The sequence below is a fragment of the Gopherus flavomarginatus genome, chromosome 4, assembly GCF_025201925.1.
Source record: "Gopherus flavomarginatus isolate rGopFla2 chromosome 4, rGopFla2.mat.asm, whole genome shotgun sequence".
Taxonomy (NCBI): Eukaryota; Metazoa; Chordata; order Testudines; family Testudinidae; genus Gopherus; species Gopherus flavomarginatus.
The window spans coordinates 15,624,957-15,639,492 of record NC_066620.1 but is presented as its reverse complement, the minus strand read 5'-3'; the positions used below and the strand labels follow the sequence as shown (position 1 = coordinate 15,639,492).

General features: G+C 41.7%; 1 protein-coding gene across 8 annotated transcripts in view; it reads left to right on the top strand.

The window, feature by feature from the left end:
* WDPCP (WD repeat containing planar cell polarity effector) overlaps nt 1-14,536 on the top strand; it is a 248,216-nt gene that overhangs the window by 161,245 nt on the left and 72,435 nt on the right. For all 8 annotated transcript variants that reach the window (XM_050952082.1, XM_050952075.1, XM_050952079.1 and 5 more), the window contains one exon: nt 13,824-13,926. In XM_050952082.1, the coding sequence (XP_050808039.1) occupies nt 13,824-13,926 (103 nt within the window). The remainder of the gene's footprint in view (nt 1-13,823; nt 13,927-14,536) is intronic.

The following is a 14,536-nucleotide window of genomic DNA, read 5'->3' as shown; positions in this document are numbered from 1 at the left end:
GACCTTTAGCTATTTTACTGGGAGAATAGCAGAAAGCCTATTCTGAACCTTTTTACAATTATTGAGAGCTGTAGTGGTCGTGTTGTCTTCCCATACTTGCCCTGGGGAAGCTGCAGACACAATTCAATAGCAGCAGAAGATATTACAATGGAGGGCTTAACTTTGCATTTCCCTCCTTTTGTTGGTCAAAATTAGACCTTCAGGGCAAATTTCTGCCCTGGCTTACACAGGAAGACAGTGGCAATTTTAAGCATGTCTGTGAAAGCAGAATTGGGCCCATGTTGTTATTTGACTATATTTGTAATGTGCCTTTTGTTACTTTTTGCATTAGTGGCTCTGGTATCTCTTCCCCTTCCAAACCTATCCACTGGCTCCCTCTCCCCTTCCACATCTCATCTTTTCTTTTGCTCTATCTCACGCCCTTTACTCCATCAATACCCTTCCCCATAACTGCTCTTTTGGGGCCTGAATCTGATCTCACAGCTGTTTTACCTGAGTGGAATGCTTTACATTTCAGTTACTGCTGGCTTCAGAATCAATCCTTTTATAATGTATCCTGGCCTTCCCTGCAGTTCCTAGTGCCTAATATGCTTTCTCTAACCCCGTGCAGGAAGCAGGATCCACCCTCTCTCTTTCAGATCCCCCATCAAAATACACCTCCCCAGTAAGCCTCTCATTGCTTATGCACCACTCAGTGAAATGAAAATGCTCATTTATAAAAAATGAACAAGCAATACTTACATTTAGGTAACAGTCATATGGCTGAAATTTTAAACGTGCAACAGTTGGAAAATTCAAAGCCATGTATACCACTGAAATTATTATTTATTTGCGTGGGGGTAACACATGGAGGCTTCAGACCGATTGTGCTAGGCACACAACATATATAACAAAGAGATGGTCCCTGCCCTGAAGCGTTTACAATCTAAGTATATACTTTTAAATTTAGACCTTAATGCATATGGTATGTGCACCTTTCTCTTAAGCCTTTATAACAAACTATCTTGGGATTGTGAGATAGGATGAGAAAATTCAGTCCAAAATCTCTTTGTTTTCATAAAATTAAAAGTATCAGGGATTCATACTGAAAGTTTCTTCCTCAGCTATCACTATAGCATCACTAACACGATGCTATAATAATACACATTCAGGCACTGCTATATTCCTCTGCAATGCTCCTAGCACCACATCACATACAAATCCATCAATTTTATAAACTCCCACAAAGTTCAATAAAAAAAAAGTAAAATAGAAGAGGACATAATATATCATGAAAAACAGTTACATTTATTGGACGATGATTGATGCAATCTATGACAGAAAAGATCAAGCGATAGAAGGGTTGTTAGCTTTAAATCCTTTTGTAGTGTGTTCCAGCTCTCCGCTGCTGAAAATTCAAAAGGCCATCCACTGTAGCAAAGGTAGCAGAAACCCGAGCAACCGACATATTAATAAAAGTGTCAGATCTTGGGTGAGACACTGATGAGGAAAGTGTAAGTAATTTCTGAAGAAATGTTGGAATTTTGCCCAGAAATATCCTATAGACATATGCGCAACAGTGTTTCAGATGACTTCTGCTCACTGAGGGCTAGCTCTGCATAAGTTGCAAAGATGAGCATAAAAAGCAGCTCCTGGAACTAATCAAATTGTTAAATGGTAAAAGCCAGCCATTTCAACATACTCTTGATAGCCAGAAGGAAAATCTATTTTCCTGATTGTTTCTGATAGGTAATGTGATATTTGACATGATCATCTCTTGGTTGATTATGTGAAAAAAATCTATTACAATCATGTTAAGAATTTTATTATATCATTTTGTTTTCATTCCTTGATATACGTAGTGAGGGAATCTGGGTTTTGGTTTCTCTTTTTTGCTCATTTCATGTTTTGCAATTTCCTAGTAAAATCCCCTTTGGTAGGTTAATTTGAATATGAGGTGAAAGCCTGTGCTGTCATATGGGCATAATTCGGAAAACATAAGGCAAAAATGACTGAGAACTTTAAAAGGTAGATGTTCTAGGTGATGTTCTAAACCAAGAGTTCTCAGCTTACTTCTAGCACTTCCCATCACTACACACGGACCCAGCACACATTCTAGGTGTCAAAATGACAGACAGAGAGAGAGACAATCCTGGACTCCTGTTATATAGATTGACTGCACACATTTGGGCAGAAATTGGTGGTTTAGTTAGTATGATAAGTTATATAAAATGGTATTTAAAAATAACTTATAATAGCTTTTTTTAAACTGTCATATTTATTTTTTGCATCCAATGTTAAAGCACTCTGCATAACCACATGAAAAAAAGGCCACTTACCGGCTACTGTTCTGTCTATCTGAGGTGCTGATGGGGTCCCCGTTACCATACTATCTGGACCAACAAGAAAATCCAAGAGCATGAACAGGGAGCAATACAGGCTGTAATTTACCATAAACAATGTGCAAATTTCCGTTTGTTGAAAGTACATTTAAAGGAACTTTGTCATTTTCTATAGTTGTTTCCCCCCCCAATTTTTTTATTTTAAGAAAAAAAATTACAATCAGTGCTGTTTTCAGTTTAAACTAAAAACCAGAATCCCTAAACATAATCGATATCAACGTTATTCTATACGTGGACAGAATCTGGCTACATATTCAAATATTTGTAAGCTCAGGCTTGTTCCAGAGCCATCTGATTTTCAGCTATCTCGAGCAAGCTGACAGTATAAACTTTTAACTTCTTAATCTAGATGAAAATCATAATTTTTTTTGACTCAGACCCCTCTCGCCTGACACCACAGAGGGTGTACAGTGTTCGCTGCAAGCTCTTAACTGATTACTTTGCCCCAGGGCACTTGCACATTCTTGTTATATCACACCTTTGTTTGTGCTCAGAAACTGGTCCAAGCACATCCGTACTTTGGGGATTCTGAAAGGCATCACCCTTTCAATCTGGGGACTTGCTATTGTTCATTCCAAACCTTCTCCTTTCCCCACTTGATCTTCGGATGCTCTCAATCTGTCCTGTTATTGTATAGTTCTCAGAAGTGTGAGATGCACTTAAATGATAACCTACGAAGACATATTCCCTGCCCTACTTGCATACATTTGCTTACATTCTAAATTTTAGCTGTGACAAAATAAGTGAGGGGAACAAACAGTAGGGAGGAGACATGGGAAAGAAGGACTAGGCTTAAAGCAGTACAGTCGTGTAGGTGGTACCCAATTTAGGAATGTGCACCTCTTGATGGTTCTCTTATACCCAGAGTGCAGATGTGGCTGAATGTTATTGACTTAATTTTTGTGGACACCTGAGAAGAAGTGTATTCTCAGGAGGCATATAACAATGAGAGTGAGTGGCATTATGGATCACAGTTAGGAGGATAGTCCAGGTATGGGTTGCAGCATGAAAAAGGCATGGAGATGCGTGTGGAAGAATCAGACTTACTGGAGTATCGAGACTCACATCACTGGCATGAATAAGTGACCAGATAGCAAGTGTGAAAAACTGAGACAGAGGTAGGGGAGTAATAGGCACCTATATAAGACAAAGCCCCGAATATCAGGACCATCCCTATAAAATCAGGACATTCGGTCACTCTAAATAAGAGATTAGGATTAGAGTTTGGATCAGCAAGAAGGAGCAAAGTTATGTAGATATGTGAATGTGAGAAGTTTATATTTGATGTAATGGAGGAGAACCTAGGGAAGTGATTCAAGGCGTGGGGTGATGTAATCAGAGTGGCAGGTGAGAAATCTTTGTGGCCATATATTGGATATACTTGTATAGGGCCATGTTGAAGACTAGAGACACGATTCTGCAGTGATCAAGGCAAGCAACGATTGAGATGTGGCTGAGAGTTTTAACTATTTAGACACAGAGGATGGGTGAGTCTTGAAGCTCTCGTAGAGGAAGAAACAACATCTGGACACAGTCTTGGTGTGAAAGGAGAATAAAAAGGAGAAGACAAAAATGACCTTCAGATTCTGAACCCAGCTGACAGAGAAGATTGTAGTGTTATCCCTAGTCATGGGGGAAGGAAGAAGAGGAGAGGATTTGGACAGAAAATCCTATTTTCTCTGGGTAATATCATCATTTGATTCAAAAACCCATTGACTGAGAGTCTGAAAAAATGGTTATAACTAAATATATGTATGTACAAAATTAGGGATTGTAGGGTTTGGTTTCCATTTTTACTAATTTTAGTGTTTTGTTTTGGATATTTTAGTGTCTTGTAAATTCCTTTTTGAAAAAACAGGTTTTACAGGTTTATGAATCTCAGCTGCATACATCTGGGCGTAAACTGGTGGTTTCATTCTCAATAAAAATCACACAAACATTGTTTTGTTTTTTAAATAATCAGACATTTTAAGCAGTCTCATTTTATTGTTTACATCTTAAGTTTCAACACTGTAACCACCTGAAGAAAATCTGCTCTTCATGTGACTACGTGAGCTGGAATGAAATTGCAGAGAGCACGAACTGGAAGTAAATACTGATTGTAGGTTTACAAGATGAAATTTCTGTTGAAAATCCCTTTAAGGGAATCTTGCCCTTTTCGGCTTATTTTTAATAAAATTGCTCTCCACCTTACATTATTTAAAATGCATTATTGAAAATCTACAATTATTGTTATATTCAGTTTATATAGAAAACTAGAACCCCTAAACTTAATATATGGGGAAACTTTAAAGGCAGAAAGGACAATTAGGCTCCCAACTCCCAAATTTCCCCCGTAATCTGTAGATGTGAGAGTAGATCCTAGCCATACATGCAAATGACTCATTCCAGAGCCATCCAATTTATAGCTGTTATCTTGAGTAATATGACAATATCAACTTTTAGAGAGACAAGCAGAATGAGGTAATATCTTTTATTGGACCAACTTCTGTTGGTGAGAGAGACAAGCTTTTGAGCCTACACAAAGCTCTTCAGATCTTTAAACTTTTAAATCTTGATAAACGTCATAACTTTTGTGACTCAGGCCTCTCTACACAGAGGAAGTACAGTGTTTGCAGCAACTTTCTAACTAATTACTTTGCCCCAAGACACTTGCCACATTCTTGTTAAATCACACCTGTGTTTGTGCTCAGACGATGATCCAAAAACATCCAGACTTTGGGATTCTGAAAGTCCGCACCCTTTCATTCTGAGGAACTGCAGTTCCTCTTCCTTTACCCTTCACCCTTCACTAGTGTTTTTTCTGATGCTCCTGGCTCTTCTTCTCATATACTTTCATTTCAATTCTACTGTTGGTGCCATTAGATGTGGGGGAGACGACTGAGTATTTGACAAGCCATCTTTTCAAGGAGTCATTCGTCTTTCCCTATATGCTTTAAGGTTGACACGCTAATGCAGAGCAAGCCAAAGAGTCACATGCATAGTAAGGGATAACACTATGGAGACAAAGGGAGAAGATCTGAAACTGACGGTAACATACAGAGAAAGAGAGATATTTTAATGAAAAAATACTGTTAGGTGACATTTTGTTCCTTACATCTTATTTATTTTTTTACAAAATTAGGGGGAAAATGTTTTTGGAGTATGGCGGTTGTCTTTCCCCCTCTTTTTCCTTTCTGTCACTCTCATATTTCTTTTCATCTCTCTGTCTTCTGCTTCTCTTCCAGAACTAGGAGTACTTGTAGCACCTTAGAGACTAACAAATTTATTTGAGCATAAGCTTTCATGGGCTAAGACGTGCATGCATCTGATGAAGTGGGCTTTAGCCCACGAAAGCTTAGGCTCAAATAAAAGTGTTAGTCGCTAAGGTGCCACAAGTACTCATCGTTCTTTTTGCTGATACAGACTAACACGGCTTCCAATCTGAAACCTGTCTTCCGGAACTGTTACCCTTCAGCTCATGCCATTAGGGTTTTTGTCCACTAAATTAAGGTGTCAGAAAATCCAGATGTAGAAGGATATTCTCACCAGAAGCTCTCTGAGTCTGGGAGATAGACGTGGCTTTTTTACTTGGAGACATTGTCTCAAGGAAGGAATCCATTCCCTTTACATTCCTGCATGCAGTTAGAGTGCAGAATAAAATATCTCTTTGGATTTTTATCTTTACGATAAAAGATAACAAGAAGGTATTTTGCTTTTGCCATATGTGAAATAAGTGTTCTCTGAGTAGCTTCTGTATATTCCCACGCATGAGTTGTGCCAGTGAGTGCAGTTCTGATGATAGGACCTCAACTAGCAGTGCCCGTTGGAGTGCTCACAGTTCTCCTCCCGGGCCACCCCTCATGTTGCTGAGTAGTCTGTGGGCAAGGCTATGAAAGGGGTCTCGGCCCTCCAGCCACTCAGTTCCTTCCAGCCGCCGTCAGCGATGGACTTGGAACCTCTCTGGACCTTCAGTCCAAATTGTGTTTAAATAGAAGCGCTTTATGAAACTTTTAGCTTAGGTTTTAGATGCTTAAGATTTCACATGGTTAGCGTTTATACTTTCAGATGGGTGGTTTTTACAGATTCCTGTATGGCAGATCCCCCCTTCCAAGGCACCTTTTGGTTTTCTGACCAAACTGCTGTCACTAATACTATCCTTGCAGGACCACTGCTTTCACCTCTGCCTTCCGCACTGGATCCAAGATTGGAAACACTCCTGCAAATGGAATTGGAGGTTCTTCTTCTTTCAAGTCATCCACAATTTAAACGAGCAGGGGCGTGCCCAGAAATAAAAATTGGATGGCTTTTGGAGGGGCATGTTCTGTGCCCCCAGCACGGTACAGGGCTCGAGGAGCTCAGTCTCCCCCGTGGTCCCAGGACTGGAGAAGTTTGTTCTCCCCCCATGGCCATGGGGCCAGAGAAGCAGTCAGTTCCTTCTGGGGCCCAAGGAGCTCACTCGCACCACTGTGACCCCAGGGCTGGAGGAGTTCTATGCCCCTACCAATTATTGGGGGGGGAGTGCCCCTGCTTGCCCCCTTGTGCACCTCCCTGAAGAAGAGACATTCAGAATCCCAACCATTTCTACTTTGTGGCTAGGATTATGAACCAAATCCAGTGGCTGAGTATTGGTCCAATTGGCATATGCATCCATAGCAAACATGGCCCTTTTGGCCAACTCCTTCAGACCTGCATCCATATCACTTATTTTATTCTGATCAAATGCAACCCCCTGTGGGACCTCAGGGTTTAATTCCTAAGTATCTAAAGCTACCAGATTGATCTGTGAAACCCGGAAAAGGAACACAGTCTCTTACTGAGATTGCTGATACAATATCAGAAGAAGAACATGACACAAGGGATGCAGGATGCGGATCCTGATGCTGACAACCAGACATCTCCCGATGAGAACATCTGAGTGTCTTCTGCATATTCTCCGTCTGCAAGTGTAATTACATGTCAGTAATTAACAGAAAGGATGGCATCCACACAGAAGTTACCAACATCTGCTGTAGAATAAACCTCACACCCAGTGTTTGACATCTTTGGCTCGCATTCCTCGATCAGATTTTTCTGCTTTTATTGGATGGACTTTTAAACTCAACTAAACTCATCTCATCTAATCCAGCCACTCTCCAGGCAACAAGCAGATAAATTCCGCAAGAGGGATTTCATACCCATCCTGCCCCATACTTCCTGGTAGTAGAGGCAGCTATGTAAAGGTCAGAAAGGGGATTGATCCATTCTAGTATCTCAGAGAAAGATGGGGGGTGGAATTTTTTCTCATCCTCCACTTTAGGTTTAAGGGTAGCAAACTATTAAGTTGTCATGGCTCACTTCCAATATCACCTTTGGGAAAAATTATCAATATCCTTCAAATTCCTTCCTGACAAGCGGAGGAAGTTTGGCAAATGTGATCATAATGGAAACTCAGCAAATGGAAAAATACGTCTTAAAGGTGATCTTTAACTTCTCAGATTCTGTGGTCAGAGGTGCCGTGTCTGCTACTTCAATGAGAAGGTTTGCCTGTGTGACAGCATGCTCACTTAGGTATTTGTGTAATGGAGAATCACAGGCTTAATTGGGATCAATTAACCTGTAATGGTGGGGATTGTTGACATTTGTGGGCAATGATCAGGCTAATGAGTTAATTAGTTCAGCCAGGGGAAGATATATAATTGGCAGGAATGGGAAGTAAAGAGGAGCTCAGCGAGCGAGCTGGGTGTGGCAGGGATAGCTGGGTGGAAAGATCCTCCTGCTAGGTTCTGCAGTGCCTGGAATCTGAAAATAAAGGGATACATGGCAGAAAAGAACAGACTGTGAGTATGTTGTGAATAAGAGACAATACAAATGGGCCAGGCAGCGTGGCACACTGGGTAGCAAAGGGAACACCTTGTGACAGCTTGTCTTTAATTGTCAGGACTGCCACCAGAAACCAAAGCAGAAGTTGAGGAACTCCCTTTTGAAGGCAAGGGTCTTTTCAGTATCAGGACCAAAGAGAACTAGAAAGAATGAAAGAGACTAGATATACTGCCAGGTCTCTGGGCATTTCTTAACAACTAGGAAGAAAACCAGGGATGTCCCTCTCCAGATGTCAAAGGCAACAGTACCCTTCCTCCTCTTCTTTTACACCTGATGTAGAGGAGATACTATTATCTAAAATATCCGAGGAGATCCACAGCACTCTTATCAACAAAGAAGTAATTTTAAATCAAGACCAGGAGGCAAACAACCTTCTGTAAGGTCTTTAGGACCAAACCCCAGGTCCCACATTTAGCAGTTTAAATTAGAATAATCTACAGTGGGTATCCAATATAGCTTATGATTCTTTCCAATCCCCAACTCCCCTCCTTATTCAGGGACCCCTCTCGCAAGAGTCTGTTGAGATCAGAGGTTCTGGCTCTTCTCAAAATAGAAGTGGTGGAGGAGGTCCAAATGGAATTCAGAAGGAAAAGATTCTATTCAAGATACTTCTTGGTTCCCAAAAAAGATGGTGGATGGATCTAACCAATCATGGATCTAAGGAAACTAAATATCTTCATCAAGAAATTCCATCACAAATACCTCAGTTTTACAGTAGGAAACAATCATTACTAATACAAAGTCCTTCCGTTTGACCTGTCTTCCACCCCCAAGATATTCAAATTGCCTGTCGGTGGTAACAACTTACTTGTGAAGGAAAGGATACATGTTTATCTTTACTTGGATAATTGCCTAATAAAAAAACATAATCAGAAGATCATCTTTGCAAAGCCATTTTCTCATACTTGTATCCTTTTAGAAAATCTGAGGTTCCTGATAAATAAAAAAAAAATTGTTCTGGAATGGACTAAATCATTACCTATCATCAGCTAAACAGAGCTCTTCTTCCTTGAGAAAGATTTGAAACCATACACAGTCTACAAACTCAATCATCTCAGCAAGTAATATTCTACCTCTGATTAATGGGTCTTCTAATTTCAACAAACTATGTCATTCCATATGCTCATCTAAAGATGAGAACCCTTCAACACTGGCTGTTCGCCAACTACAGGCAGAGCATAAATAGCTGCTAACATTACACTGGTGAACTCAACCACAAAATGTGCTCCCGGGTGGACAGTACACCCCTCCAGCACCATCAGTGATTATCACTGGAAGGAGTATGGCAGAAAGAGATCTAGGGGTCATAGTAGACCACAAACTTAATATAAGTCAACAGTGTGATACTGTTGCAAAAAAAAGCAAACATGATTCTGGGATGCATTAACAGGTGTGTTGTAAACAAGACACGAGAAGTCATTCTTCCGCTTTACTCTGCACTGGTTAGGCCTCAACTGGAGTATTGTGTCCAGTTCTGGGCACCGCATTTCAAGAAAGATGTGGAGAAATTGGAGAGGGTCCAGAGAAGAGCAACAAGAATGATTAAAGGTCTTGAGAACATGACCTATGAAGGAAGGCTGAAGGAATTGGGTTTGTTTAGTTTGGAAAAGAGAAGACTGAGAGGGGACATGATAGCAGTTTTCAGGTATCTAAAAGGGTGTCATCAGGAGGAGGGAGAAAACTTGTTCACGTTAGCCTCCAATGATAGAACAAGAAGCAATGGGTTTAAACTGCAGCAAGGGAGATTTAGGTTGGACATTAGGAAAAAGTTCCCAACTGTCAGGGTAGTTAAACACTGGAATAGATTGCCTAGGGAAGTTGTGGAATCTCCATCTCTGGAGATATTTAAGAGCAGGTTAGATAAATGTCTATTAGGAATGGTCTAGACAGTATTTGGTCATGCCATGAGGGCAGGGGACTGGACTCGATGACCTCTCGAGGTCCCTTCCAGTCCTAGAGTCTGTGAGTCTATGAGGATGGGAGCTCAGCTCATTGCTATACCTTCAGTGCAAGAAGTCATTGGCTCCCAAGACAAGATTCCACAAAAACCTTCTAGAATTCATTGAGTGTTAAAGGCTTTTCTACTTCCTGTTCAACACAAGATTGTTCAAGTGGTCACAGACAGTACCACAGCAGTTTATTATATAAGCAAGCAGGGAGGAGCCCACTCTCTCTGGCTCTGCACGGAAGCGCTAGTGTGCAAATGGTGCATTAATCATAGTGTGTTTCTGATAGCACTATATATGCAGGAAAGAACAATGACCTAGTAGATCAACCCAATAGGGTCTACCACAAGACTGGTCCCTGAAAACATCAGGAGCCCAAGGAATCAGTGTACAGTGGGAACACCCAGCCATAGACCTATTCTCAACCAAATAAATATGAGGTGTCAGATGTTTGGTCTGAGGGTGGGGATAGACAATCATTTGATCTCAGATGCATTTCTCCTACTATGGAATCAAGGGTTCTTGGGTACTCCCCCCCCCCAACCCTATGCTGAAGGTCATTGTCATGGAGTCCCCGGGCAATGCTCTGGAACTGCTCCCCACAAAGCCAGTCAGGACTTTGAGGAGCCTCCTCTTCCTTGGAGCAGACTTTTTCAGGACAAGAAGCTCACACGTCTTCACCTCCTGGGTCTCCTCTTGGAGCATTCAGCATCGTCTGCCCCTCTGTGTGCTTCCCACAGTGAGCCCGCCCCAGCAGGGTCCTGGGGAAGCCACAGGGTCCTGCACCCCCACTTTGCAGTTAGACGTGACTCTTAGCCAGCCAGTCAAACAGAGGTTTATTAGATGACAGGAACATGGTCTAAAACAGAGGTTGTAGGTACAGCGAACCAGACCCCTCGGCCAGGTCCATTCTGGGGGGCAGTGAGCCAAACCCCCACATCTGTACTTCACTCTTGGTCCCCAGCCAGCTCCAGACTGACAACCCCCTCCAGCCCCTCTTTCCCTGCTGAGTTCCTTTCCTGGGCCAGGAAGTCACCTGACCTCTTTGTTCTCCCACACCTTTAGCATCCCCTTGCAGGGGGGGAAGGGCTTGGCCATTAGTTGCTAGGCGACAGAGAGTTGGCCAGGAACTGAAGCCCCCCAACAGTATTCAGAGGGAACATTAAAAACAGCCCCACTTCGTCACAGTCTGACACAAGATAAAGCTGGACAAGACCAGTATTATTCTAATAACCCTGGCTTGTGCCAGGCATCAATCTTGCTCCACCTGTTGACAGGGAACTTCAGGGCCCTTCCAGTCTATCCCGAATTATTGACCCACCGAGCAGTTGAGTCTGTAACCCAGACCCAAACTCTCTTCAGCTGACAGCGTGAACGATAGGTTTCTAACTAACTTCAAGCTTTCATGTTCAGCTGATGTACAAACTATTTTAATTAATTTTAGGAAAGAATCAACTAGAAAATGGAGTATGTTAAAATGTGTTCTCTATGTGAGCAGTTGAAAATAGCATACCTCCTTCATCAGACCCAGTCCAAATCATGCTTAATCTCAAAATTCCTGTTTTGTCTTTATATTCGATTAAACGCTGTTTATCAGTCATATTGGTTTTCACACTCTGGTTAACAATAAGTCAGTATTCACAAGAGTCAGTAAAGGGATTTACTTAGCGATCCTCCGTGAAGGGTCTCCCTCCACTGTGGGATCTTAACTTGGTTCTCACACAATTAATGAAACAACCTTAGGAACCTCTGGGAGAATCTTCTTTATTTCATCTTTCAATATTTCATCTTTTTTGCCCCAAACCTCTTGCCTATAGGGCTGAAGCCGTGCTACACACACTACTAGAATGATTTAGAAGTAAACAGAGCTTTGGCTTGCTCTTTAGATAGGACAAAGAACTTTCAATGTTCTCCTATTTTCCTGTGCGAAAATAAAAAAGGGTAACCTGTTTCTTGACAATTGTTGTCTAAATGGATTAGACGCTTCATTCAGGAGACATACTTTTTTTGGCTTCAATACTTCTTCCCCAGGGATTAAGTCTCTCACTTTACTAAGCTAAGGTGGTATTGTCTGCATATCTCAGACTTACGCCAGTTATAGAGATCTGGAGATACTTGGAGGTTCGTCCGTACTTTTCACAGAGCAGCATGCCTTGGATCTAGCCTCTAGGTCAGATGCTCAATTTGGCAGTGCAGTCCTACAGTTGCGTTTTCATTTGAACTCATCAGTTCATCTTCCTTTGAAGGAGTACTGCTAGCCAGTCTAGCCAATGAGTGGGAGTGTGCAGAAGCCACTCTGTGGTTACTTACTTGTAACAGAGGTTTTTCAAGATGGACTCTGCATGTTCACACTCCCCACCCATCTTCTCCTCTTCCTTGGAGTCCTAATTAGGGTGACCAGATGTCCCGATTTTATAGGGACAGTCCTGATTTTGGGGGCTTTTTCTTATATAGGCACCTATTACCCCCACCCCCGTCCCGATTTTTTACACTAGCCATCTGGTCACTCTAGTCCTAATTACAACACAGGTAGTGGAAGGAACTGAGGCAGTGTGAGCACCACTTCCCCTTTTATAGCCTCACCCCTCAAACATTCTGAAACAGTGAGGGTAGGGACAGGAGGGGGCATGTGAGCCCTCCAGTGGGCGTGGCTAGCTAAGGTTCCATCATCAGAGCTGCACCAGCTGGCACATCCCCTGAGTATGACTAGGCAGACTCCTCCTCGTAGAAGCTCAGTTACAAGGAAGTACTCTTCATTTACTACAGTAAGCAAAACTGTGCCTGGCTGCTGGTGCATATCCATGTCAGAGAGGCATTACCCTCAAAGGTTAGACCATCAAAACAGATCCCTCTTCCCTTGAGGATAGGTGGACACTCACCTCAAATTACAGGAAGCAATGATGGACCCATGACATGGGAATAATATACAGCTCTCTGATCCGGTGTGGCCAACTATGTGAGCTTAGCCTACAGTCATCTACGATTAAACCCATGGTTGTCATAGTGGCCATGAAATCCTGAGTTGACTCAGAAATCTCATCATCTATTTGAATGTTGAAGTCACTGAGCACTATTAGCCTCTGTACTGTACCTCCAGTATCATTGCAGTGAGAATCACCTCACACAAAGAATTTACAGTGCAATAGGACAATCATTACACTGAAACCTATTCCAGCATAGCTTTTGCCCAAAACTCTTATATGGATATGCTGCATCACAAACATCAGCATTAGATCAGGAGTCATGCTGCACTTTTGGTTAGATGTAAACAACATGGCCTCACAAACAAGACAGGCAAACCACCTGCCAGCCAATCCCCCTTAGGTTCGTGTTGCAGCAGTTGCACCAGACTCCTAACGCATCCAGCTAAAGTTTCAGTTATACATGCAAAGTCATCAGCCTCGCTTTTATCAGTTCATGGATAGTCAATGTTTTATGTATTAACCAGAGACTTTTCTTTCAGCAACATGAGTAGGGTTAATAAATTTGCATAGGGAAAGAATAGGACAAAGAAAATTAAAATATAACAGTAGGTTCATCTGTTCCATTTGTGGTTGCGATCTAAGCAAGAAAAGAGCCTCTTTCTTTCAAATTCTCCTTTGTTACTTGTCTGATTCATTTTAGATTAATCTTTTATTTTGCTTTATTTCCAAAGGACATCCATTACCTTGCGGCAGATAAGGGTGAATTGGCACTAGCTGAAGTGGCAAAGAAGAAGGCTAACGACATTGATGCAGAATCAATAACTACTGGAGTTGGTAAGAATTAATGCTGTTTTTAAAAAGCCTTTTTTGTTTTAATCAATACTTGTTCTGCATCACCACGATGTTATACTTGTAGGGGGTTATTGGTTAATTTGAATGGTTTTCTTGGAAAAGGAGGTGGTGGTCTTTATTTGTGGGGAAGAAGAGAAGCTTATGAAAACAGCATTGCTTTGCCTTTAGGTATAGAAGTGAGAATTGTGTCAATGTGCGGGCTGCAAAGCAAAAGAGAATAAATCACCACAATTTTATAGAAAATAAGAAAAGGAGTTAATGAATTCCGTGCCCATTGTAATGAGATCAGGTGCAAAGGATCCTGATCCTGAAATCCTTATTCACACAAGTAAACTTTATTTATTAAGGACCAGGTTGTGGAAACCTTAGTCACCTGACTGAGCATTTACTCACTCAAGTAGTCCCGGTGAAGACAATGGGATTCACTTTGTGAGGCCTCTGGAAGTACTCAGGTGAGATAAATGCTCTCCAGTCTGAGCCAGGGGGTCTTCACCATTTGGCTCTAAAGTAGGTCTGTTGTAGTCAATGGGACTTGGCATTTGAGTAAGAAATATCTATGTGAGCAAAGATTGCAGGACTGTGCCCATAGTTG